At 35.5% G+C, this 27165-nt stretch overlaps 2 protein-coding genes across 3 annotated transcripts in view; one reads left to right on the top strand and one right to left on the bottom strand.

Annotated features, from left to right (window-relative positions):
* The window catches only part of Hsdl2 (Hydroxysteroid dehydrogenase like 2), a 99118-nt gene extending 94497 nt beyond the window's left edge, over positions 1-4621 (top strand). For both annotated transcript variants that reach the window (XM_069838178.1, XM_069838179.1), the window contains one exon: positions 561-4621. In XM_069838178.1, the coding sequence (XP_069694279.1) occupies positions 561-673 (113 nt within the window). In that variant the 3' untranslated portion in view covers positions 674-4621. The remainder of the gene's footprint in view (positions 1-560) is intronic.
* A 4413-nt stretch (positions 4622-9034) lies between these two features.
* LOC138708054 (uncharacterized) lies at positions 9035-25952 on the bottom strand. Its single transcript, XM_069838176.1, has 5 exons — positions 25801-25952; positions 19070-19247; positions 17953-18101; positions 12522-12642; positions 9035-9615 (listed from the first exon to the last, which is right to left on the bottom strand). Exons 1-5 carry the CDS (start codon positions 25844-25846, stop codon positions 9384-9386), a joined length of 726 nt encoding a protein of 241 aa, XP_069694277.1. The 5' UTR covers positions 25847-25952; the 3' UTR covers positions 9035-9383.
* Positions 25953-27165: the final 1213 nt, after the last annotated feature.

The following is a 27165-nucleotide window of genomic DNA, read 5'->3' as shown; positions in this document are numbered from 1 at the left end:
ATAATTTTTCAGAGCCCGAAATGCCATTGGCATTGGTAGAACACACAAAAATAAAATATTCCTTGACTGACGACATACAATTTGAAGTTGATGACGAAAATTAAGCTTGAGATGTTCGAAATTGTCTTTATAAACACACATTATTATCCTAATATATCATAGAAAGTAAAACATTTACCATAAGTTGTGTAAATAAAACGCCAAATTTTTAAAACTATACAGATAATATAGTAAATTAATTTATTGTGATCTATATTATTATTTAATATTAGTTATAGTTTACGAAACAGTAATACAGTAGTGCCGCATATTAGTATTTGTTTGAATCAGTACTAACAGCCAGGTAATTACAGGCCGAGGTATAGTTATCGGTTGACGCACAAATAACTGTAAAGATAACGATAACTGTTGTTTCAGAAACTCATTTTAAACATATAAGCATGTTAAATCATAGATAACTCTGTATGTATAGATAACTGTCTTTCCAGAAACCGGACATAAATGTTAGTTATTACTTTCTCTCTATCCATGCTAAACTTTACTGGTATTATTTGATGCAGGAAAACTGAAGCCAGCAGGAGCATTCATGACTGGGAAGCTGAAGATATCTGGAAACTTACAAAAGGCTATGAAACTAGAGAAACTCATGGGCATTCTGAAATCAAAACTTTAAGATCATCATTCTGTGCTCTGTTACTTGCTCACTTACTCTCAGCCACATCTGATACCTGGTTCTTCCATACTAGAAGTACATTGGCCATGATTTCCTTTACATGTTGCTTTTTTTTACTGCCACGTTTTTCTCCAATGTGCCTCTACTATAACAACTGTGATATTTGAGAGTTCGCCAATTTCCTTTCCGAGAAGTAAAAATTAAACACGAGGTAACATGTTCTGTTAATTGTTTTCATACTCTTCAGAAAGTGAGGTGTATTATTTGGTTAAAAATGTGTTTAATCTCAAAGAGTATAGAATTTGTTGGTGAACTCTTCCCTAATGTTTAATTTCATCTATGTTGTATTTTATTATTTTGATTTATTATAGGAAGAGTACACTTGTCAGAGCTATTTAAAAATCTCAAGTGATATGTGTACTGTGTATTTAAAGTGTAAGTACATTGAGTGTTTTAATTTAGGGATTGGTAGGGAACAAAATTTGTAACAGAAAATGTTAGTGTTCTTGGTATCTTTTCCGATATTTCATTTGAGAAACCAAAAGATTATCTCATTTAAAAGGTCGTAGTAACTGTTAAGGCAGACGCAAACACTGTTTAAATACCTATTAATTTGAGAAAAATTCGTTTCGGCATCAGGAATCGAACCTGGAACGTCTCAGCTCTGAGCGCTCTTTTCAACTGAGCTATACCAGGGCACGATTCACAGCGCCAGCTGAACTCTCCTTATTATGTCGTCTGTTTAAATATTAGCACAGTCTAGTATATACAGTCACGAAGCTCAGTATGTAGTAAATATGCAAACATAGATAGTTGCTAACCACTAGGATTGCTAATTTCGCCTTGTTACAGACAATGCGAAATAGTACCAGCACAGTCTATTCCTAGCACCCTCACAACTCAAGTTTCGTGACTGTATATACTAGACTATAATATCAGCATGCCGGTAGATGTCATTCAAACACTGCAGGTAATGGAGATTCTAGAAGTGTGACAGTAGAATTTTGACTGGCTTCACCATAAATTACTATTATATGGTATTATATGAGTCATTTCATTTAGAAGAAACTTCATTACAGAAGTAATGATGTACAGTACACTTGTCATTAGATAGGCGTGCACTGATCATGTAAAGAGAATAACTGATTGAGATTATCTTACCTTTAAGCTGTCACTAGAACGTAACTTTTCGATGAGGTGGGTGGGTGGGTGGGTGAGTTTGGCTTACATATGACAGAAGCTAGAAGTATTGCAAAGGCAGTAAGCTGTTACTATCATTAAAATGTACAAGTTTAGGCATTGCTTGACATAAGAATATGTATGTACATTTGTATCTAATACTGAAGTATTAGCAGTGAAGTTATATTCTTGCTTCCCAATATTTGAAGGTGATATCTTGAAAATTTTTGAGTGCTGCACAATTCTTCAGACGTTCCAAGTCCATTTCTTCATGTTTAGGGTAAAGAGGGCAATGTGATGTTGGAAAGATGCCTATTCTATGGAGATATTTGCTTAGACAATCATCTCCAGTAAAAAGCCAAAACATGGCAACAGTGTATTTACGAAGCAATTCAGTAATTTGATTAGGATTTTTCAGAAGTTCAGAAGTTTAAATTTTCATTCATCAACTTATGGTACCTTCATTCATTTTTTCCTTTATTATTCGTTTTATTGATTCATAAAGGAATGCAGATGTTGTTTTCTGTTTAATTTTGGAACCTTTTTTAGCTAGCATATCGGCTTTTTCATTTCCTTGTCTATTACAGTGTGCTCGAATCCATTGCATAACTAATTTTTTTTTTCCTAGCTTTTGAATTTGCTCAATTATAGAATGTATTTCTTTAATCTTCTTCATTTTGGGATAAGTGGTGGATGCTATTGCCTGAATTCCAGCTTAGAATCTGATAATATGACAATATTTTGCAGTGATGTAACCAAAAGAATATGTTTTGGAGGGAAGTATAAATGACTTCAATCTCTCCATCCAAGTTAGAAGTATTTCTTCCCCCACATATAAAATGAGAAAAATTGGCAAGTTCCTCCAGCACCATTTCCTTCATTATCATCTAAGAGAGATCCATTTGCATAAATGTGTGTCCAGTCATTAAGCGGATATCTGGTATGATGGGTTTCTAACGCAATAGACTTCGCTACTTCAGAAGAATATGTTTAATACAAATGCATTTATGCCATGAGAGAATATATTTTAAAAACCTAACATTTTCTGCAAAACCATTGAATAAATAAAAATGTATTTCATAATTATTTTTGTTCCAAATGGGTCATCCTTTAGTGTAAAACCACTCAGTGTCATTACACTCTACCAGAGCATTAGTAAATATATTTCTTAAAAGGAAGGGATTTAGTAGATTAATGAAAATTTATTTCATTTTCTATACGCCTGTGTATATTTCAGTTCAGAGGACTATTTTTTTATATTTCGAATACATAATGAACAAATTGTATACTTCATAAAACAATGCAATTCTCTCTGAAAATACATTTTTAATCCAAATGCTTTGTGCCGTGATATATAAAAGATCAACGAATAAATAAAGAATTGTTGGTGGCAACTGTATATGTACAGTTTGAATACCAACAATTATTTTTTTTCTGTATTTATCAGTAATATTTAACTTCCGAGAATAAGAAATGAAGTTGTGTTGGAAAGAGTGGGTGAAGAAAGAATGATGCTGAAACTGATGAGAAAGAGAAAAAGGAATTGGTTGGGTCACTGGCTGAGAAGAAACTGCCTACTGAAGGATGCACTAGAAGAAATGGTGAACGGGAGAAGAGTTCGGGGCAGAAGAAGATATCAGATGATAGACGACTTCAAGATATGTGGATCATATGCAGAGACTAAGTGAGAGGCAGAAAATAGGAAAGATTAGAGAAAGCTGGGTTTGCAGTGAAAGATCTGCCCATGGGCACAACTCTTACGTATGTAAGTAACATTTATCCATGGATTCATTCCATTTTGTTAAAACTTAAAAGATTGTTGCTTTACATTTGCAGATGATTTAGTTATTATAGCGTCTACTCAAAAATGATCTTCAGTATTAGTACATAATTTAAATATTGTTAGTTAAGAATATGATATGGAAATAAATACAGAAAAAAAATGGCACTTCGTGGGAAGTATGCTTTAAGTAAAATTTTCACAAATATAAATCAATAGAAATATGGTTTTTACATGTCTCAGATTATAATTACTTAATTAGATATTTCTCATAAAATTTGTAAACACTAAAAAAATTGAAATAAATAATAGTGTATTGAAACCTTCCCTGATACAACGATACACAAGAATATGCTTATAAAAACATTAGCAAGATATGTACTAGTTTACGGAAGTGAGATATGGGCAATGTGAAATGAAGATATGTCGAATTTCAGACAGTGGAATAATGACAGAATATACGGTACTTGCTGGGGCAGTTGTCTCTCTCTCTCTCTGTCTGTAATGGAAAATTTATGTGCAACGATTGCATCCACAGAGAATCCCAAAAGGCGTGCTTCATTACAATCTACAGAGGAAGAGATTCTTGGGCTGTCAAGGGAAGAGGCAGCATTGAAACTGTAAGAGGTCATTGGTATGTTAGCAATATTGGATCTAAAAATGCAACCTCTTGTGTCTGTGCGAAAAGCAGTGAGCATCGTCTGATATTTTAGCCATATATTGTTGACTTTCATAAAGTCATGCTTTGTATCAAACATGTTAAATAATAATTCTGTGAAGCTGCAGTAAAGCATTGTGTTTGCATATCAGATGTGTCTGAGAAATTACTGATTTTTCTTAAGGTATTAGGTTTTCAGATTTTATATTTTGATGTTATACATTTCATACTGTCATATAATTGTTTTATTTTTAACAACATACCTGTAAATATTATCAAAAGATGTAATTACCTGTAATATGAATTTTAATAAGAAAATTATGAAAATTAATATTTTATTCAAATTATTTCTATTGTGTGTACATGCATGTACATGTGTGTATGTGTGCACATGTGTGCATGCTCGTGCATGCATCTGCGCATATGAAAATAATGTACAATACTTACTTATGTGTCTGCATCTGTGGAGTAACGGTTAGCACGTCTAGCCGTGAAACCAGGTGGCCCAGGTTCGATTCCCGGTCGGGGCAAGTTGCCTGGTTGAGGTTTTTTCTGGGGTTTTCCCTCAACCCAATATGAGCAAATGCTGTGTAACTTTCAGTGTTTGACCCTGGACTCATTTCACCGGCATTATCACCTTCATCTCATTCAGATGCTAAATGACCTAAGATGTTGATAAAGCGTCGTAAAATAACCTACCAAAATATAAAAAAAACTTACTTACGTACAAATGGGTTTTAGAGAACCCGGAGGTTCATTGTCGCCCTCACATAAGCCCATCATCGGTCCCTATTCTGACCAAGATAAATCTAGTCCCTACCATCATAACCCGCCTCCCTCAAATGCAGTTTAATACTATCCTCCCATCTGTCTTGGCCTCCTCAAAGGTCTTTTTCCCCTCCGGCCACCCAACTAACACACTATATGCATTTCTAGATTCGCCCATATATGCTACATGCCCTGCCAATCTCAAACATGTGGATTAAATGTTCCTAATTATGTTGGGTGAAGAATACAATGCATGCAGTTCTGCGTTGTGTAACTTTCTCCATTCTCCTGTAACTTCATCCCTCTTAGCCCCAAATATGTTTCTAAGCATCTTATTCTCAAACACCCTTAACTTCTCTTCCTCTCTCAAAGTGAGAGTCCAAGTTCCACAATGATATATAACGACCTGTAATATGACTTTATTATAAATTCTAACTTTCAGCTTTTTTGAGAGCAGACTGGATGACAAAAGCTTCTCAACTGAATAATAACAGATACTTCCCGTATTTATTCTGTATTTAATTTCCTTCCGATGAAATGTTTCTATTTTATTTTATAATTTGCCAAGAAAATCTATAGAATACCTATGATGCACTTGTGCTCACGTGTGCATACATGTGCACAAAGGATGATTCACGAATAAAGGACCTGGTTGGCTAGTTGGTATAGCGCTGGCCTTCTATGCCTAAGGTTGCGGGTTCGATCCCGGGCCAGGTCTATGGTATTGTAAGTGTGCTTAACTGCGACAGGCTCATGTCAGTAGATTTACTGGCATGTAAAAGAACTCCTGCGGGACAAAATTCCGGCACATCCGGCGACGCTGATATAACCTCTGCAGTTGCGAGCGTCGTTAAATAAAACATAACATTTAACATTTTCACGAATAAAGGTCATGATTTTAGGATATGACTTTTGAAACTGTTTCGAGTAAAGAAATTCATATGAATATGGATCGGATTTCGAGTAGTTATACACTGATGGCTGTTTTAGCCTACAAAAATAGCTCTGGTTTCACAGCTCTAAATCAGGTTCAGAAATCAGATTTAGAGAATGATAGCTAGAAAATTTACACTTTATGTTCACAGCTACATACAGCTCATGCATTTTGTCAAGGCACTCCCCCACTCTTCCTACAGAGCTGCACACAAGATCGGATGAGTCTACTTACGAATTACAGGGGAATGCCTTGAACTCTGTAGACACACGCCTGACCTTCCCTTCTACTCCTACCCCTTGTACAGAAACGTTTCCGTAATGCACATTGCGAGTGTCTTGACAAAATGCATGAGCTGTATGCAACTAGTGTTGTAGTCGAAGACGATGCTTACAGTAGCTCTGCATCAATATAATTTCGCTCTCAGTAGCATCACCAGTATTGAAATTAATTTGCCCATGACCTTGACATTCCGTGTACGAGCACAGCTCTTAATACAGCAGAACTCTGTTATCTGTTGTAATGAAGGTGGTGGACTGAATGGTTCATCAAAAAAGAAAAAAGAAAAAAACTGGATAATCTTTATCACAAACTATTTTCATAAATTAAGTTCACACTACTTACTGTTTCATAGTTTCCTCCTTGGCTTGGATTTAACTTCCTAGATAGTGGATTGAAGGTTAACTGATTTAAGTCCGGTAGCCAACAATGGATTTTTAAGGGCCAAGGAAGATCTTTGTGATGGCTGTCTGTGGGAAGATAGGAATAGTAGAGATTTTGTGTTGCTGTTTTAATACTGTATTTATTTTATCCTTTTATTATTATTATTATTATTATTATTATTATTATTATTATTATTATTATTATTATTATTATTATATCTCGTACAGTTGTAATACCAATATACTGATGTGAGAAAAGTCACAGTCTTTCATATCCCAAACTGCTCAATTATTTACCCCCCCCCCCCTTTTTTCTCTCTCCAATACTTGGCAAGCTTTCTTTTGACATCTGTGGAAACGACAAATAAATAGCAGGAATTCGTTTTTTTTTTTTAAGAGATATTCAAGATGGTAATGTTATGTCCTCACACTGTGTTTTTGAGTGCCATATGATCAGCAGTTCACATACTAAGAACTTGTAAGATACCACGCAAAACCTAAAGAAATTAATTGTCTATTGGAACTTAGTACGTTGCTGTAGCATTATCAGAGAGATACTGTAAGATAAGGCATTGTGAAATTGGAGAAGTCATTTTGGAACTCGATATGTTTTTGAGATTAAGAATCATCATAATCTTCAAGACTTAGGCCTGGTTGCAGAAATGCAAATCAGTTGAAGCAGTGATATCAATAACCATTCAAGTCCACTTCTGGTCATTTATTTTTTAACATGTGTATGGACATTTCAAGTCTCAATTGACTTAACATGTTGACTGAGTATGTTGAAGTTAACACTTTTAACATGTTGGCATGTTTTCCAGCAGCAATGGAAAACATGTCAAGTCAATTCATTTGCTCGTGCAGCATCGGTACAGTTCGGCAAAGTTCGTACAGTTTCCATAGCAACAACTATAAGTTCCGATTTTGTGGCACATATCTTGATCATTTTTATACTATCATTGGTCCTTGGTGTTGGCTGTAAGTTTTTCGAAGTAATGGAGTGGACGAAAGAACATATGTTAGAATCAAATTAATGCACTGATGGAAAGGTCTTGTTTGTGGGATGTGTCTGTAAAAGAATACAGAGACAAAACAAAGAAGGCTGACTGTTTTAGAGAACTGGAATTATTATTTAACTGTTCTCAAGAATACAATAGACGAATAGAGAGTTTTCGCACTCTCGTCGTAAGCTAAACGTTAATGCTATGTTGATGTCAGTAATGGTCGTATTTGGTGATGAATGTTAATGTTTGTAAAACTTCGGAAAGAATAATTATACGATATTACCCGCTCCTTTAACATCTAGCATGTCGTAGGTCCTATGATAGTCAATTGCGCTGTAATTTTTTTAATTGAGATGAAATGGCTGCTCTTAAATTGTGCCTTTCCTTGATGTAACAGTATTTTTGCAGCACTATATTAAAATCTTGTTCCGACATTCTCAGCAAGTTTTTGAATCCAAATCAATCTTCAACTTTAAGCTCATTTAGAATATCTTCTGCATAGTGTCTTTTACTAAGATATTGCCGCACCCACATTCTCATTTTCTTCCTTTTCAAGGCCTTGTAACAATCAATAGAGAGAGTTACAAAAGCCAAATCATCATCTGAGTCCATTGTCCAAGGTTTAAAAATAAGACCCTGTGTACATTAAAATCTCATAGACTGTTTATGGTGGACTACGCAAAGAAAGTCAAATTTAACATGTTTAACAGTGTGGACAAAGTGTTAAATGAAATTAGCATTAACATGTACAATCAACATGTTGGGATGTTTACAGTAAACAATTTAACATGTTGTTGTTAAATGTTTAATAATGGAGACGAGCCTTTACGACTTTAAAAGTTGGTATACTATTTCGTCTTGATTTCTAAAACAACCAGAAATATTACGTGCAAAAAAATAATAATTAAGTATTAAATAAGTTTTTTTTACATATTTTTCGAAACTTGTGTAAATGGACTTGAATGGTTATTGATCTCACTGCTTCAATTTCATTGTTACCCTAATCCTACACGTTACCATGGGTCAAGATCAAATACCTACCATTGCGTTTATAGTTAGTTAAAAAACCATTATTGATTAATATCTTTACTTTTCGGTATCTGTATGGTTCTGTATGTTGAGAAAGTATGTGTGTGTACAAGGGATTAGCACTCTGAAGGATAAAGGTTAGGATGATGTAACGAAATTTTGAGTATGTCATTAATGTTTTCAGTCACTTCAAAATTTTGGGTTTGTTATTAACTGGTAACATATTTAGAATTGTATCACTGAAAGTGTGATCAGGGAAGTACTATAGTGACAGTTCCAAACTGTAGTAGTTGCAAAACCCAAAAAATTTAATCACGACTTGAAAACAATGAAATTCTGATACGAGATACCTGTTCCTCCTGAAATGCTTTATTCAGAATGTGAAAAGTACAAATTAATGTAATGATTCATTTCCAATAAAGAAACCAGCATCCAGACCAGAATCTTACGAGAACAAATTACAATTTTTTGTTGCTCTTAAATCTCTACTGATTACACTGAATTAACTTCATGAACTCTGTAATTTCTGTGTTCTGAAATATATTTGTCGAAAAACGAATTTGTTTCATAAATCTTTTGAAATACAGAATTTGTTTTGTCTTGAAAATATGCGTGCAGTAATTTAAGAAGGGTGACAATAATAGTATCAGCTTCTTTTACATTATATTCATATGAAATATTCATATCTTATCTTTTTCAGGTTAGTTGACGATACAAATAGACAGCAGCTGGTAGCAGTGTAAATGATGTCTGCCAGGCACTTGTTCTTATTGTTGAACTTGTAGAATTACATAATTCCAGTTGTCCGCATTTGGTGTGTGTGAAGAATGCATGAGTAGCTTCATTAACAATATTTTCTGCAATCCAGCATGATCGTCCCCGATTTGTTGCTCTTACATTGCAAGTTGCCATTGAAATCATAAAGTGGCTGCAAAAATATAGAATAACAAATTTTCTTATAATAATGTTTGAACCTCTTCCTTACCAGTGTTACTATGATTTTCACTAGACCAAACTAAAGATGGTGAATTTTTATAAAAGGTCTTAGTATGATTTTCTTCATGACGGAAGTAAAGTCAGAGGCCGATGTCATAAATTTATATCATTCTGCCCCTCGATGAAGAGGCTTCAGGAGAAATTTACTGGTCGTTTCTCTCCTGTGTTGAAATCATTGGCAGCTTATGGAAAAAATTGTTTTCTACAATTTTATTTCAAAGTTGAAAGATAATACTAGTAAAATGTCTTTCAATGGGGCACTGATGGGACAAAGTGCACAGTTAACCACTAATACATACATGGTGCAGGGTTGCAAGGAGTAGTGAAGTGAATTCCATAACCTCTCATTATTGTTATTATTATTATTATTATTATTATTATTATTATTATTATTATTATTATTATTATTATTATTATTATTATGTGGCACCAGTCTGGATTTTTCTGGTTGCCTCAGGACTGTGCGCACGCATCTAGCGAGAAGGAAGGCGCGGAGAAACGGAAACTCGAGCTTCGGTAGGAGCTGTAGTGCGGTATGGAGCGAGGGGAGGAGAACTACGGTGACAGCGCGGAGCGGAGAGAGCAAGGGAAGCATCTAGAAGTGTATTTCTCTTGATGATTCTGAAAGCCATGCGAATCGAAGAGTCCAGAACATGCGGTTTAGTAATAAAAGCGAGAGTCAGTCAGTCTTCGGAAGTCAGCCTTGAGTCTTCAAGTCTTGTCTTGGACAGCAGCGAGTGACGGGGACCTGAGTTCGACATGTTGTGGACAGTAGTCAGAAGACCAGAGTTCGACATGCAGTGAACTTGAGTGAGTGAGTCCATAACTGCGACTGTCCAGGCGAGCGCGACGCAGTTCGGAAGACCGGGGTTCGACGTGCAGTGAACTTGAACAATGAGCTAGAACTAGCAAAGGCAAACGAACTGAGAACTGACAGTTTTGTTCTGCACATAGTGCATTGTGAAAATTAATTGAAATTAGGAGTACATTGTTGTTCTCAATAATACACGTCGTCTATTGCCATTGTCGTGTGGAGTGCAATTACGACTATTGTGTTGCTGTGTTGAGTGGAATACCCATTGTTGTAGGTTGAAATATAAAATAAAAATAAAAGTCACAGTGTTGACGGGTGTGTGATGGTTAAATTAAAGTAAAGAGAAAAAAATCACATTATTATTATTATTATTATTATTATTATTATTATTATTATTATTATTATTATTATTATTCATACATAGAATGAAAGTAGAAATAAAAGTCACATTGTTGACGGGTGTGTGGTGGTTAAATTAAAGTAAAGAAAAAAATCACAATTATTACTATTATTATTATTATTATTATTATTATTATTATTATTATTATTATTATTATTATTATTATTATTCATACATAGAATGACAGCCCATTATGGGCCCTAGCCTTCTTCAGAATGTCCTTCCAGACTTCTCTATTTGCTGCTAAATTCTTCCAATTTCTAATTTTACTAATTCTAATATCCTGCAAGACATCATCTTCCCATCTTAATTTCGGTCTTCCAACTTTTCTTGTTTGTAATGGTTGTGTCATATAGATCTTTTTAATAGTTTTATTATTGTCCATACTTATCAAATGTCCAGCCCAGGCCAATCTATTAATTTTAATATACTTCACTAAGTCAGGTTCCTTATACAATTCATAAAATTCACAATTTCTCCTTCTTCTCCAAGTATCACCTTCTTTCACAGCCCCAAAAATATTATTATTATTATTATTATTATTATTATTATTATTATTATTATTTATTATTAATTATCAGTATTATTATTAATTTATTTTTAATAATTGTATTTATTATTAATCGCCATTATTGAGTGTAATTAGTTACCACTGCCACCAGGTATTTACCCATTTGTAGTGTGAATAAATACTGTACATACTTATACACATACTCTAATCCCATCCTCACCTTCCTGTGGTGTAAGCTGTTTTTAACAAATGAGGCTCTGGGGACCGAGTCTTAGTGGTATAACTGTTCCATCAAAAATGGAGAAAATGCCATTTGAGCATGCTGACCTGCCATGGCATGCATAAGCATCCCCTAAGTGGTGAAGAGGGGATATAGTCGGTGGAGTTGTCTCACAATCCTCCTGACTAGAGCATATGGACTCACTGACCAACTGCAGGTGTGGTCCTTCAAAGAGTTTAAGGATTGCATGTTGGTGATACAACTGCCGTAATATAAAAATATGGTGTCTACATTAAAATGGTTATACGTTTTGCTACATCACTCTCCTATATTGGAGAGCAAGAGAGAGTTAATGGCTTTATTCTCAAGAAGTCAGCATTAATTTACAACAACAACAACAACTACATTCATGTTCAATGATCCTTTTGCGAAAAACAAATTACATGAATGATGTCGTAGTGTAGTCACATGATTGAAGCATAGAATAATACCAGTCCAATGACTTACCGTATGTTGGAATTTTAGTTTCAAAACTCTACTTCACTCTGTGTTTACATGCCTCAATCATACAATTTTTTTTATTGCATTTTATTTTTCTAAGTCTGGTGTGTTACAATTTAATTTTTTCAATGTTTATCACTGCCATAATAATGCATTATTCAGTCTCTTCTTAACAGTGAGGCTTCAATTTTACTCAGTGACTTCTAGTGACGAATAAAATACAGGATTACCAAATTTGAAAACAAAGAATGAAGAAATTGTTGTTTGGTTATGAAATTTCATGTAACCACTAATTCAGTAGATAAATATTTCGTAATTGTATAATTTCTTAATTCGTATCTGAGTTGAGGAAAAGTATTGTGCAGTAATTAAGAGTAATATTTTGTGCTTACCTGCACCTATTCAAATCCAGTTTTGAATGTAATAGGTCAACAACGTGTCCAATTTTTGTTCCACTCTCCACACATTTCAGAAATAGCATACTATTCCAACAAGCTGCTGCATTTATGAGCCCTGTAATAAGACTTCCGTTCACAAAATTGTTTTCAAAATTGAAAGTAATAATCACATGAAAATATTTGGATTTTTTTACAGGTAGGCTACCGTAACACATTATTTATTATTTCTCATATGAATATTAATTCTAATGCTATTAAAAGTTTAGACAAATGTATTTCGGTACTGGTAGGTATTAAGAGAGCCTAGCAGAGCAACTAGTAGTGGTATGATTATGTAAATTCAAGAAGCAATCACTCCCAGTTTTCCATTTTTTGAAAAGTAACATACAGTAGAATCATAGTCTAGTATACACAGTCACGAAGCTTGAGTTGTGAGGGTGCTAGGAACAATAGACTGTGCTGGTACTATTTCGCATTGTATGTAATGAGGCGATAGTAGCGATCCTAGTGGTTAGCAACTATCTATGGATGCATATTTAGTATGTATTGAGCTTCATGACTATATACTAGACTGTGGTAGAACCTGGGTTATACATAACCCAGTTAACGTAGTTCTAGTTTGTACCGGTACGTAATTTATTATGCACAGGTTCTGGCAAAATTACATTTTAATTTTTAGTTGTACATAATAGATGTGTCTGTAATATGCTTTTGTATGTAGTAGTGGGATAAGAATAGCTTTAGTAAAGTCTACTGCAAAGAAGTGTTATTTGTAATGATTGTTAATGGTGGCACCATATACATGAAAATGTGAGATCCACCATTACATGTAAGAAATACTGTAAGTGATTCACGAGGATTTACCGCCACTTACGGAACTTATTTCCGAAGACATTCTAAGCAAGAAATGTCATATAAACACGTGCCTAATCTCAGTATTTTCAGAATTACACAAATTTGAAGTTGTTTGTAAAATACCTTTTTCTTCAGTTTTAAGGGTAAAAGAATATTACAAATAGAGAATGAACTATTCAGAAGTATCATTTCTTTAATTGGTTAGCGTTCTGAAGCTAAAAATGTATTGTTAATTGCTTTGTACAGATTTCTTTTTTTCGATTTTTAACTAAAAATTACATAATTCTTACGCACTTGTCACAAAAATTGTTATAAATCATACGACTTTAGGAACTTGATTCTTTACAGTTTAATTCTGCCTCCTAATGTAGGCCTATAGTCTTCAACAGAAGATTTGTAGCAATTGTGATAAATGCACAAGAAAGATGTAATTTTCTAGTTAAAAATCGAAAAAAAAATCTGTACGAAGCAACTATGGAATTCACAACACATTTTTAGCTTCAGAATATTAGCCAATTAAAGAAATTGTACTCCTGAATAGTTTATTCTTTATCTGTAATATTCTTTTACCCTTAAAACTAAAGAATAATGGTATTTTACGAACAACTTCAAATTATTGTAACTCTGAAAATATTGAGAATGGGATCCATGTTTATATGACATTTTTTGCTCAAAATGTCTTTGAATCTTTGGAAATATGCTCTGTAAGTGACGGTAACTCCTCGTGAATCACCCTGTATACTGGGTGTTCAGTTCAAAGTGTGTCATGGCTCGCTGTATGCCGTCATGTGGCTAGCCGATGAGCCTAGAGAATTCAATCTTCCTACACTTCCGCAGAGGTGTATAACCTATGAGGTAGAGAAGTTCCCTAGCAAGTACGGCGTTCATTCTGAAGAGTACGTACCGATACGTACGGTAACGCCGGTAATGTAGGAATGTGAACTGTTTGGAAATACGTACTGTCGGGATATGAGGAGAGGGTTAAGACGATTACTTACGTATTTGTTGACATTAACTTCGGCGGTCAACATGGACACGGAGCATTTGATTTGTGTTGTGGAATGTTACCGTACGCAACCGATGATAACAAATACCCTGCGTACGACTTGCCGGCGCAAAACACAGTTGGAAAGAGGTTATGGTAGCACACAGACCGTACAGACCGCCATCTGTTGCTACGACGTTCAAGTTATACCGTACACGTTCTCAAGTTCAGATTGAAGAACGCCTGAAATAATAGGCAACTTCTCTAACATATAAGCTGAAACTCGCTTCAAATCGGTGACCCAACAACAGTGACGTCATGACACACTTTGAAATGAACACCCAGTATCATATATCATAAAGCTGTATCTATAAGGTTCAATTTTCCATGCACGTACGCATACAATCTGGGGAAAATATTGAAAGAATCAAGTTTAAAACTCACATTCAATTAAGATGCATGAAGATTTTGTGTCTACGTGGTGCGTCGTTTTGAACGTCATCTTCAATACGTGATATATGTAAAATACTATATCAATCTTGCATGCATGACTTGAATGCGTAAAGTTGAAAGAAATGTTGAACCGTGTAGATGCACCTTATATCAAATGAGACATGCCTTGCAATAAGACAATAGCCAATTAATTTGAATCAGTTTCCCACTCACCCCAGTTTCGTATTTTACCACTCACGTGACTGATTCGCATTAGTTCTGTGCACTGTTTTTACTAACTTTTGGTAGTGTACAATGCCGATGTCATGATTGTATGAAGCTCAAAAGGGTAAGATTTACTACACCACTATTTGAATGTTGTGTGTAATGTGAACAAACATCACGACATTAATATAATATAGAGTTGCCAGATTTTAAAAATATCAAAGACATTTTTACTATAGTTTATATACATGTGACTTAATAATAATGTATTAATACAGTGTCAGCTTCATATACTTGGGATGTACTATAAGCAGTGACATGAGCTGCTGCCAAGAAGTCAAAAGAAGGATAGCAATGGCCAAGGAAGCTTTTAATAGAATAAGGAACTCTGGAAAAAGAACTAAGGAAGAGTCTAGTGGATGCTTTGTATGGAGTGTGGCACTGTATGGGGTAGAAACATGGTCATTACAACGAAGTGAAGAGAAACGAATAGAAGCATTTGAAATGTGGATATGGAAAGGAATGGAACATGTGAAGTGGACAGTTAGAATAAGAAACGTAGCTGTGTTGGAAAGAGTGGGTGAAGAAAAAATGATGCTGAAACTGATCAGAAAGAGGAATTGGTTGAGTCACTGGCTGAGAAAGACTGCCTAATGAAGGATGCGCTGGAAGGAATGGTGAACGGGAGAAGAGTTCGGGGTAGAAGACGATATCAGATGATAGACGACATTAATATGTATGGATCATATGAGGAAACACAGAGGAAGGCAAAAAATAGGAAAGACTGGAGAAAGCTGGGTTTGCAGTGAAAGACCTGACCTTGGGCAGAACACTAAATGAATGAATGAAAAATGAATACAGTGTAGCCTATGTATGTATAGGATAATTAAAGAATTACTTTTTCAACATTTTAACGAATATTTATCAGTAATTGATTAACTAGCGGACTTACTCGTGTTAATTATGTAAGTCTGTGCGGCTTACAGCTGTTTCGGTGTTTCATCACACCATCCTTAGGGCCTACTAGATCTCGACGTCATCTCGAACTTCTCTGCCTGTTATGTGGGTGCGTTTGATTGTTGAAAGGTGTTGAAAAGTGGAGTCAAATAGTGTGTGTGTACTAAAATTGATCTGTGTGTTGAGAATTTGATCGGGGTGTGTTTTAATGTGTTTGTATATATCGTATTGTTCTAGTGTGTTGAGTTTTTGGTTCTTGGGTTGTATGTGTAGGATTTCCATGTCCGCATTTAGGGGAGAGTCGGGTAGTATCGGACATCGGGTAATATCGGACAGTGAGTTTCTTTCATCTACCACACGATGATAGTACCTGATTGACATGGTTACGTTTCTGTGATGTCGCAGAGAGAAACGTAACCATGTCATTCAGGTACTACCATATGGTGGTAGATGAAAAAAACGCACTGTCCGATACTACCCGATGTCCGATACTACCCGACTCTCCCCTATGTTATTGTATGTATGGTTAGCATTGGTTATGTGATCGGCGTATGTAGATATATTGTGTCCTCTGGTTATTGCTTTAATGTGTTCTTTGTAGCGTGTTTGGAATGATCTGCCTGTCTGTCCATTGTAGAACTTACCGCAACTATTACATGTGAGTTTGTATACACCTGTGTGGTCGTATTTGTTTGTTTGTGTTTTTTGTGTGTTGAGATGTCTTTGTAGTGTGTTTTCTGTTCTGTATGCTATGTTGTATTTCTGCTTTCTGAGTGAAGATGCGATCTTATGTGTGTTTTTGTTTTCATATGTTAGTGTGATGTATTTCTTGTGTTTGTGTTGTGTTTTGTGTATTTTTGTGTTTGTTAAGTTTTTGTTTTGTCTTTCTTATGATGTTGTCTATTATATTTGGATTGTAACCGTTTTCTTGTGCTATGAATTTGATTATGTTCACTTCTTCATTGTAGTGTTGTTGGCTCATGGGTATGTTGAGTAATCTGTGTACCATTGTCCTGAATGCAGCATGTTTGTGTTGTATGAGGTGGTTAGATGTGTTGTGTATGTGTGTAAGTCGAGTAAGTCCGCTAGTTAATCAGTTACTTATATTCAAGTGTTAAAAGTAGTGTACGCAAGATTAAAAATGGAATATTTATCATTATGTTTGTTACAATTTACAGTACTGTGTCATTTAATGTCACAATTTAATATAGAAAATACAAAAAAAAAAAAAAAAAATGCATTTTAAGTACCGGTAACATTTAGATAAACGTAATATAAATATCAAAATACAAACTTAAAGTGATGAAGATTACATTTGTAAAGTTTCTTTCCAGCCATAAGCAGTGCTGACTAAGATCAGACGCTATGGACACTACTCTATAACAGAGTCGCCAGTATGAAAGGATAATTCCGAGGCTTTGGCGTGAGACGAACTCGATAGCTCAGTGGTAGAGCGCCTGACCGGAGACCAGGAAGTCGCGATTCCCGCTCGAGGTTGTGAAATTTTTCTTTCATACCATGGCGTGATTGTGACTATAATAGTATTTAATTCATTGATAGGAGAGTATTCTTTTAAATCTGCATACTCCTCAAGTGACTTGAGTAGTATGCAGATTTAAAAGAATACTCTGCACCACGCACAGTTTTCAGACTTGAGTCAAGTCTGAAAACTGTGCGTGGTGCATTTGTTTCGCGCCAGGCGCGAATTTGAATTTCGCTTAGGAATGGGTAGGAATATCTTAAAAGCGGGACATCCTGCATCCCGGGACGAGTATGAGTGGAACACAGGAAAATTTTCTGAAAATCGGGAATGTTCCGCTATACCAGGACATCTGACAACCCTAATGTAATACGTACAAGTAGGTGAGAAGAATAAGAAGTTAAGAGAATTAAACTACCTACATTTCTAATAAAAGTGATCAAGTGCAGGAAATAGCTAATTTGATGAAGAGGAGATAAAATCATTCTTACTTTTTAGTTCGGCAAATTTGTTGACACAAAGGGCATTGTAAACACTCTCGAGGCCATCCATCCATGCATCGAAATCATTTCTGCCGTCTTCAGGTTTAACTGCTGTATCTATTATGTCTCTTGCGCAATTGAGCGCATCAGCACTTGCACTGAAAGAGATTAAAATAGATGGGTGTCAGTAATATCTGAGGCACACATAGAGGACTGCTTTGGTTTCCCAAGCACTTTTAATATCACTTTATAGTGGCTTGTATGTTGGAGCAGATTCAGTACATGAGGTCACTTTACACTGTGCGTCTAGCTCTGCGAGCGATGGCTGCGTGATTTAGACCAGTGTCTCTCAATTAGTGGGACGCGTACTCCTGCGAGTACTTAAAGATGACTGAAGGAGTACAATTTTGCCCATGATATTGCTAATATACAGAGTGTAACAAAAGTTTCTGTAACAGTATGTTAAAATTATTCTCTTGTTAATTTCCATTTTCTCAGGAACCATGACCAAATTTTATGGTGTAGGAGTTTGTACTACTTGATTGTGGTGTGATGTAATCCTTTATTATTAATTTGGCTGAAAAAGTGATATTTACCATCAAGTTAAAAAAAAAACTAAAATTTTCACTACCAGAAACTTTTGTTACACTCTGTAGTATATTCATTAGCAGAAAGCCAGATTTGCAGTCGAATGATAGATTTAAAGGCATGTTCAAGTCATGTTGTACTGCCGTCGTTCTGCAAGTTGCACTGTGTAAAGTCACCAATAATTGAATCGCACTTTTTAGAAAGGAACTAAGTCAAAATTTGTAATTTTTATTTCTTCTGATGAAATGATTAATACTTCCAAGACGCAAAGATAAACAAAGGAAGGAACTTAAACAAACCTTTCCCTGTATCTCTAACATCGAGTTGATGTTTATATTACGGCACTGGTACACTGGTATTTATTCATGAAAGTAAGTTCTTTTGCTCTCCTGAAAAATAGAACATTTTGACTTAGTTCCTTTCTAAAAAGTGCGATTCAATTTTCAAAACGTAACGGTGAATAATGCTACAACACCAACATAAAGGACAAGATTTCCAGCGTTCTACTAGTGTTAATTGTGAAGTGTGAAGAGACTACCTGCACAAATCTTCGGCATCACGTTTTTCACAGTCGGGGGGAGGATTGGGATCGAAGTGGCATTCCAAGTTTGCGTACACATCAGAGAAGCATCTGTCTGCAAGGACAGGCAACACGTCCTCCTCAATACCGTAGTCGCCCATGTCAACACCGTCGTCATCTTTATCTGCTGGTTCACCTGTATATGGAGATAGACATTTTAAACAAGCGAATTCAAAACACTATAGGTAAGAATTTCATATGAGTAGAGTTAGGAACTTCGTACCGATCGCTATCGCCCTATGCATGGTACGACCACCCAGATGCGACGTCATCAACGCATCAAAACAGCTACTCATATAAATAGGAAGGTACAGTAGAAAGGAAAACAAATTCGTCGTCAAGGCAATGTTTCCGTTTCCGGAAAAGAAAGACTTACGGGACATTCGTAAATGCACAGCTAGTTACATAATGATGTTTATGTACAACTGCACAAACTCTTACATAGTAGGCCTACATACAGATTGACATTGATACAATTGCTCTTTACATATTTACATCATTTACACCTATAAAATATAACACAGGGTGTAACATTTACTGAAAGGATGAAAAACAATAGGTTAATAATAAAATAATACATTTCGTAAATATATTGAAACGTTTAGTAAGTAAAAACCAAAGAAGGAAATAAACTGTGCATACATACATACATACATACATACATACAGTCCACACCTGTGGAGTAACGGTCAGCGCGTCTGGCCGCGAAACCAGGTGGCCCGGGTTCAGTTCCCGGTCGGTTGAGGTTTTTTCCTGTGTTTTCCCTCAACCCAATATGAGCAAATGCTGGGTAACTTTCGGTGCTGGACCCCGGACTCATTTCACCGGCATTATCACCTTCATCTCATTCAGACGCTAAATAACCTTAGATGTTGATAAAGCGTCGTAAAATAACCTACTAAAATAAAAAATACATACATACATACATACATACATACATACATACATACAGTCCATATCTGTGGAGTAACGGCTAGCGCGTCTGGCCGCGAAACCAGGTGGCCCGGGTTCGAATCCCGGTCGGGGCAAGTTACCTGGTTGTGATTTTTTCCGGGGGTTTCCCTCAACCGAATATGAGCAAATGCTGGGTAACTATCGGTGCTGAACTTGGACTTATTTCACTGACTTTATCACCTTCACTTCATTCAGACGCTGAATAACCTAAGATATTGATACAGCGTCGTAAAAAACCCACATACATACATACACACATACACACATATATTATTCTAATCAATTAAATTCAACTTCACTCCATTGTACATATTATCTCCTATACCTTATACCTCCTTCATTCATCTCTCTTCTATTCTGCCACCTGGAGTATATCTGAAGTCCTTGCTATACACTATCACATGTTATCATTCGGACACTTTGCATCCTAATGCTTTTTAATATATTTTATTGCATACCATCGCTGGTTTTTATATGCGATAGTGTCTTGTCTTGTAACTAGAGTTCTGCGTTTCGTTACTTTGAACACAAGTTAGATGCACATTGATTATACTAGCTTCACTTGGTAAGGAGAGCAAGTTGCGAGCCAACACTGAAGAAGTCTCCTGTACTGTCTGTAGGCCTACATCTGTTTATTCGTGTATCTGTGTGTAAGTCGGTGAAAACAGCAAAATACCCACTTTAATTTAATAACAATAATAACAAAGTATTTATTTAAAGATAGCTTATATGCAGTGAAATAATTTTCCCAGGGACAAACCAAACTAAAAAATTTTCAGTAGTTAGGAACCACAACATCTTGCTCATACATGGAATGAGAAAAACATTCCAGCTAAGATAAAGATACGTTTACTGAAATATATTAAACAATATTAAATATAAAACACGCCCAGAGACGCTCTGAAGCTACACGGTGACAATATCTTGAGATACACAACAAATGTAACAATGTTAATTTAAAAACCACATTCGAATTTCTTTCTATAACCGCTTTTGTTAACATTGTTTATTAGTCGTAGTGACATAAAATAAATCGAAATCTTAAAAAATTTTGAACTCACTGAACAGTATAGGCGTCACATAAAAATGTTGTCCCTATGGCTACTTGGCGCCCGAAATTTGTCTACCCCTGATTTTTACAATAAATTTAGATACTCAAGATCTAATTAAAGATTGGAATTAACAAATGAAAAAACGTAAATATCAGCACAAACTTAAAATAAAACGAATTATTAGTGCGTCCTTTACGAGTATCTAAACATTACAATGAATGACTGTAAACATTTTAAGTGTTTCAAATGAAATTTTTCTTTTTCTTTCTGATAAAATACATTTTCTTCTTTCGTAATGACGTGCTCGCTATCAAATGCTACTATTGGAGAAATCATTTCCAGGCGCCTAGCTTTGTTTCGCTTTCGCATGTTCAGTGAACAGCAGACCTGAACTGTGTACGTAGAGTTTGATGCCGCCGAGCTATACTCCATACTTACCTACAATGTTGTGGTTTGCTTGGAGACTGTGGGCGATCAAAGGCAGGACTCTACTTAAAACTCGTTATTGAATTTTTGTATTTGTTCCCGCCCTAAACGTTGTTAATTTTCTTTGAATTACTTTTAATATGGATCGTTTTGCTTTCGTTTAACAGCGACAATAAATCACGTTGTCTTGAACATGCTTTAAAGGACGTATGTAAATAGATACTGTACAAATAACCAGATCCAGATATATATATATATATATATATATATATATATATATATATATATATTATTGGGTTATTTTACGACGCTGTATCAACATATATATATATATATATATATATATATATATATATATATATATATATACTTTCTTACTTACCTACATTCTTTCCTCCCTTTCTACCCACTTACCCACTTTTGAGGAGTAGACAATTGAAATTACTATCATTCATACAATGCTTACAGCTGGCGCCAGAGTTTTTGGCGTGTGTCCTAGAGTATAGTACCTAGTTTGTGAACATGTTCCTAGTGCATCTGAGAACTGTACCACTTCCTATACACGTCACATGAGCCATTTATTAAACACAGTTGTCAATCTGACTACGGTAAAGGTAAGATACTAGCACTTAACGTTCACAATACTTATTTCACATACCAAAAACAGTGACGCGGACTATACCTCTGATTGAGGTTCTGGCTCATATGTATATCTATTATCGGGCAGTACATCTCACTTGACGATATGTATCAGAGGAAGAACAATTCTTTGTAGGCATCTGAAGTCTGATTAGTTGAATATGCAGCTAATCGGCGATGTATGCATTGGAGGGGGAAAGGAACTGGCCACCCTACCCCATTATCTCCAGGCTTAGTTGCCTCATGAGTGATGCCTTATTGGTGTTACTTATGAGGTTCAAACCTGTCTTTGGATAGTTGACTAAACAACAACATATAGGGTGCGTCAGAAAGAACGGATGGATTTCACAGGGCAAGAAAATTGTAAGGATTCATCAAATCAAAAATGTATTGTTATCAACAGATTCACCAATACATGCAGTTTATTTATGGTATATAACATCATCCATATGATGTCCTTGGCTTTCGATACAGGCATCGAGGCGTTTTCTGAAGTTCGCCGTCACTTTCACAGTCATAGTTGGTGGGATTGCCACGATTTCTTCACGAATCGCCATCTTCAGTTCGTCCAGTGTATGTGGTTACTTACGCCTTCAAATGGTCCCAAAGAAAGAACTCGCAGGGCGCGAGATCTTACCGTAACCTCGGACAATCTCAGTGCAATGGCATGTTTGCGGGCTGATCTTTGAGGTGGCCGGACAACCTACTGTCTGTCTCCACATTTGCAGTGTACACGCGCTCCGTGTTCGTTCAGGTGATTTCTTCTTTAATGTTGAACCTGTGGTACGAAATGAAGCCACCCATCGCAAAATTGTATTCCGAGTTGGAATCCTAGCGTGACGTCCGATGTCGAAATGAGTCTTGAGTGTCGATCACAGATTCTTCATTTTTGAAAAATGTCTCTGCGATGAAAGCACGTTGTACACCAGACCAACACCATGTTCTCAACTGAAACTGCATTCTCTCGCTGACCCAACAGTCGTGGTCCCCCTCACTCTATCCCTCCCCTAGCTGCGTATCGATAGTTTGAAATCCATCCGTTCTTTCTGACGCACCCTGTACAATAATGATAATCTCAAACGCCTAAATCTTCTACAACCTGCGAAACAACAGAGTCGGAGAAGTTGCCTATAATAAGAAAGAAGTGCGCACAAACGTGCAATTTAGTTTGGTATGAGTTACTTCTCTTTACTATATTCCACCAGTGACTTCGTTCTATTCACACATTTACTAAAATGATATTTTGGACACACTTCGTTGCATAGTTTGCACACGCATTCGGGGGAAGGTTGCGCAACGAGTTGCATTTACTTATTCTTAATACTACATTTTTCTTTCGAGTTTTTAATTTTATTACCTGTACCTGTTCGAAACTAAACTTCACGAGCCGCCACTGAATTTGTAAGTGTTAGTAATGGAGTGCACTTCATAATATACTCTAAAAATGAACTTCTGTAAACATATTTTTCTTTATGATGCACGTGCCGTATAACAAGATAATTATCCCATTCTGCCCCATTGTTTAAGTTTCTCTACCTGATTTTCCTTTGTGCTGGGAAGTGTCAGCGAATATGATCCCAACTTTTATTGTGTTCAGAAGTTGCCTATAATCCAAGGTAATTGTAATATACTGTACTCAACTGATCTGCACTTTTAATACAACCACTGATATGCAGATGATGTCGAACAACTCAATCACAATAGCAGACACTGAACTTCCACTCCGATGAAATCTCACGTATCTAGGAATACATCTCACCTCCAAACTCTCTTAATAATAAATTTTTACAAAGTCTACACACAGCTTATATTTATTTTGAATTGAAAGTACGTTTTTCAGAAAAGGAGCCCATAACATGCATTCCTTTTATACATTATTCTTTAAGTATATGATGTCCACATCTGTGGAGTAACGGCTAGCACGTCTGGCTGCAAAACCAGGTGGCCCGGGTTCGATTCCCGGTCGGGGCAAGTTACCTGGTTGAGGTTTTTTCCGGGGTTTTCCCTCAACCCAATATGAGCAAATGCTGGGTAACTTTCGGTGCTGGACCCCGGACTCATTTCACCGTCATTATCACCCTCATATCATTCAGACGCTAAATAACCTGAGATGTTGATACAGCGTCGTAAAATAACCTACTTAAAAAAAATTAAGTATATGATATTGGATTAAAATGCTTTTAGAATTGCTGTTATATTATCTAAAAACACAATACTTCATATCCAGCAGTTTCATATTCATATGTTAGTGCATTTAGTGCAATGCTTTAAAAATTTAAACTCTATATATCTCAGAACAGCATTTTGGAGTATGTGGCCTTATTGCAGGTACGTCCTCCGCTTCTAATTGAAAACATCTTAAGACAGATTTAGAGCTTGATAACCTATGTACACAAACTTCTTTTCAAAATGTCATAACCCCAGCAGCTGCGGAAAGAAAATTAAAATGAAATTTGTTTGTTTTCTTTTTTTTTTTTGTATAAATTGTACTTCAATGTAGGCCTAAAACTCGCAAAATGTACACTCAGAAATCCTTCTTTGCTACATATAATTGAAACTCAGAATAGCAAAAGTGGATCTCTCTATAGTTCTGTGTAATAAAAAAAAATATATATATACCTGGGATTGAGTGTACAATTGAAAGAAAAAATAATTTAGTGGCGTTTTAATATGAAACATCGCCTGAATTCTTATTCGCTGTGAGTTTAGTAAGAGTTCGAATCAGATTATCTATATATCATATTGTTTGGAATTATTGTAGGCCTCTCATTAGGAATGTTTTTTCAGAAACTAACATCACAGTCTAGTATATACAATCATGAAGCTCAATACGTAGTAAATATGCATCCATAGATAGTTGCTAATCACTAGGATCGCTAATATCGCCTCATTACAGACAATGCGAAATAGTACCGGCACAGTCTATTGTTTCTAGCACCCTTACAACTCAAGTTTTGTGACTGTATATACTAGAATGTGCTAACATACTGTAGGTCGATTATCTTTCTCCATGGACAAAGCTTGTACATACTCCCTCTTATTTCTTAGCGTATAAGTAATAATATTGTCTATGTCCGAAAATTAATTTCGGTTAAAATCATTCGATTAATTCAAAACATAAAATTCTCAGATATTAAAGTCTCGTTGTTTAAGTATGGTCTTCCTCAAAATCGTAAAATTGATTGGAATTCTATATAGAAGTTTAAAATTCTCATAAGATTAAGGACGAATCAAATTACAATTAATTATTTTATGATTTTTTTTTATATTCGCCATAAAGCCTTAAGCGGTGACCTTCCTTCATGTCGATCACGTGATCAGAAAGTTCTGCTGAGATTTTGTACAAAATTCTCTTGATATTGAAGAAAGATCAACACAGAAGTTTCTTGAAGTAGATGATAATGATGAAGATGGTAATAGTGGTGACATATTAACCATAGCCACGTCAATTTTATTATTAAGGAAGACAATAATAATGGTTTCAGTTCGCTACTTCCAATAAAATAATATTATGCCTGCCACCAAATACAATTTAAAATTCAAACTCATATGCAAGTTAAAATAATAATGAAGGAAGTGCATTTGTAACATAAGATTAATGAATGAACGAAGACTAACCTTCAGCTAAAATCCCGAGAACGAAGAGAGCGTGTGTCCACTTCATTGTGCTGTAAACAACTGATGTCGGATACTGGAGCCACAGTTTCCTGTTCCACTGATTTCTGTTTATCACAGGAAGAAGGCTAAACCTATCTGAACATCCGCGTGGCCACGAAACTTTGAACATTGGGGTGCTTGAATGGAAAGGTTCACAAGTAAGTGGGCCCAACTGCAACTTGGTCAACTAAAGGCAGCACACCACAGTGATCGAGGTTCCATTCCCAGCGGATCCTTTGAATGTTCTGATCAAGGGCGTATTAGTTTGAAAGTATTTCGTCTAGTTTATTATTAAAAAAATTATGTTGTTACTTTTTAAAGATTTATTAATGGTCAAAGCGAATCTTACAATATTTTAAATACTTAAAATATATTTTAAAAATATTCCTTAAAACGACATTTCAAATACACTATAAGTTATGTTAAGATTTCTTAAAAGACATTAAAATTGATTATTCTAAACATGTATAGTTTTACTGTTACAGTAGTTTCTGTCTATAGTTAAACTGTTGTATTAAGAAAGATTTTTAAGAGAAATTATATTTTTAATTATTGCGTTGTATTCGAATCATTAGGCTATCATCGATTGTTAACACACTCTAGGCCTACAGTTCAAAGGAATATAGGCCTATATGTCTGAACTAATTAATTACAAACAGGCCACCGACGTGGCTCAGTCGGTTAAGGAGCTTGCCTGCCGGTCTGAAGTTGCACTCGGGCGCGGGTTCCATCCCCGCTTGGGCTGATTACCTGGTTGGATTTTTTCCGAGGTTTTCCCCAACCGTAAGGTGAATGCCAGGTAATCTATGGCGAATCCTCGGCCTCATCACGTCAAATACCATCTCGCTATCACCAATCTCATCGACGCTAAATAACCTCGTAGTTGATACAGCGTCGTTAAATAATCAACTAAAAAAATATAAACAAATATAATACTTAACCAAAGCAAGCATAATTGTGTCTACGTATTTTTGTTTTTCTTATCCTCATTCATCATTCAAGCAAAATAAGAAAACAAATTGTTTGTTGATCGTTCATTCATTCATTTATTTGTTCATTCAGTAATTAATGTAGGCCTATTCGTTCGTTAATTCATTCATTCGTCCATTCATTCATGTTAACTGTTCCTTTTAACATTCTGTATTAAATCATTTCATGGGTTTATTAATTTATTTATTAATTTACTTGTTCAATCACGCATTCAGTAAACCATGCATTCGGGCGTCCAGCCATTCATGTATAGCCAGTGCTGTAATGGGGGCCATATAGGGTCATATTATAAAACGTCTCTGATGGGAACCTACAATTTTTTAACGAATCGTATGG

The sequence above is a fragment of the Periplaneta americana genome, chromosome 10, assembly GCF_040183065.1.
Source record: "Periplaneta americana isolate PAMFEO1 chromosome 10, P.americana_PAMFEO1_priV1, whole genome shotgun sequence".
NCBI lineage: Eukaryota > Metazoa > Arthropoda > Insecta > Blattodea > Blattidae > Periplaneta > Periplaneta americana.
Note: the sequence above shows the minus strand (reverse complement) of the source record. Positions and strands in the feature narration are given on the sequence as shown.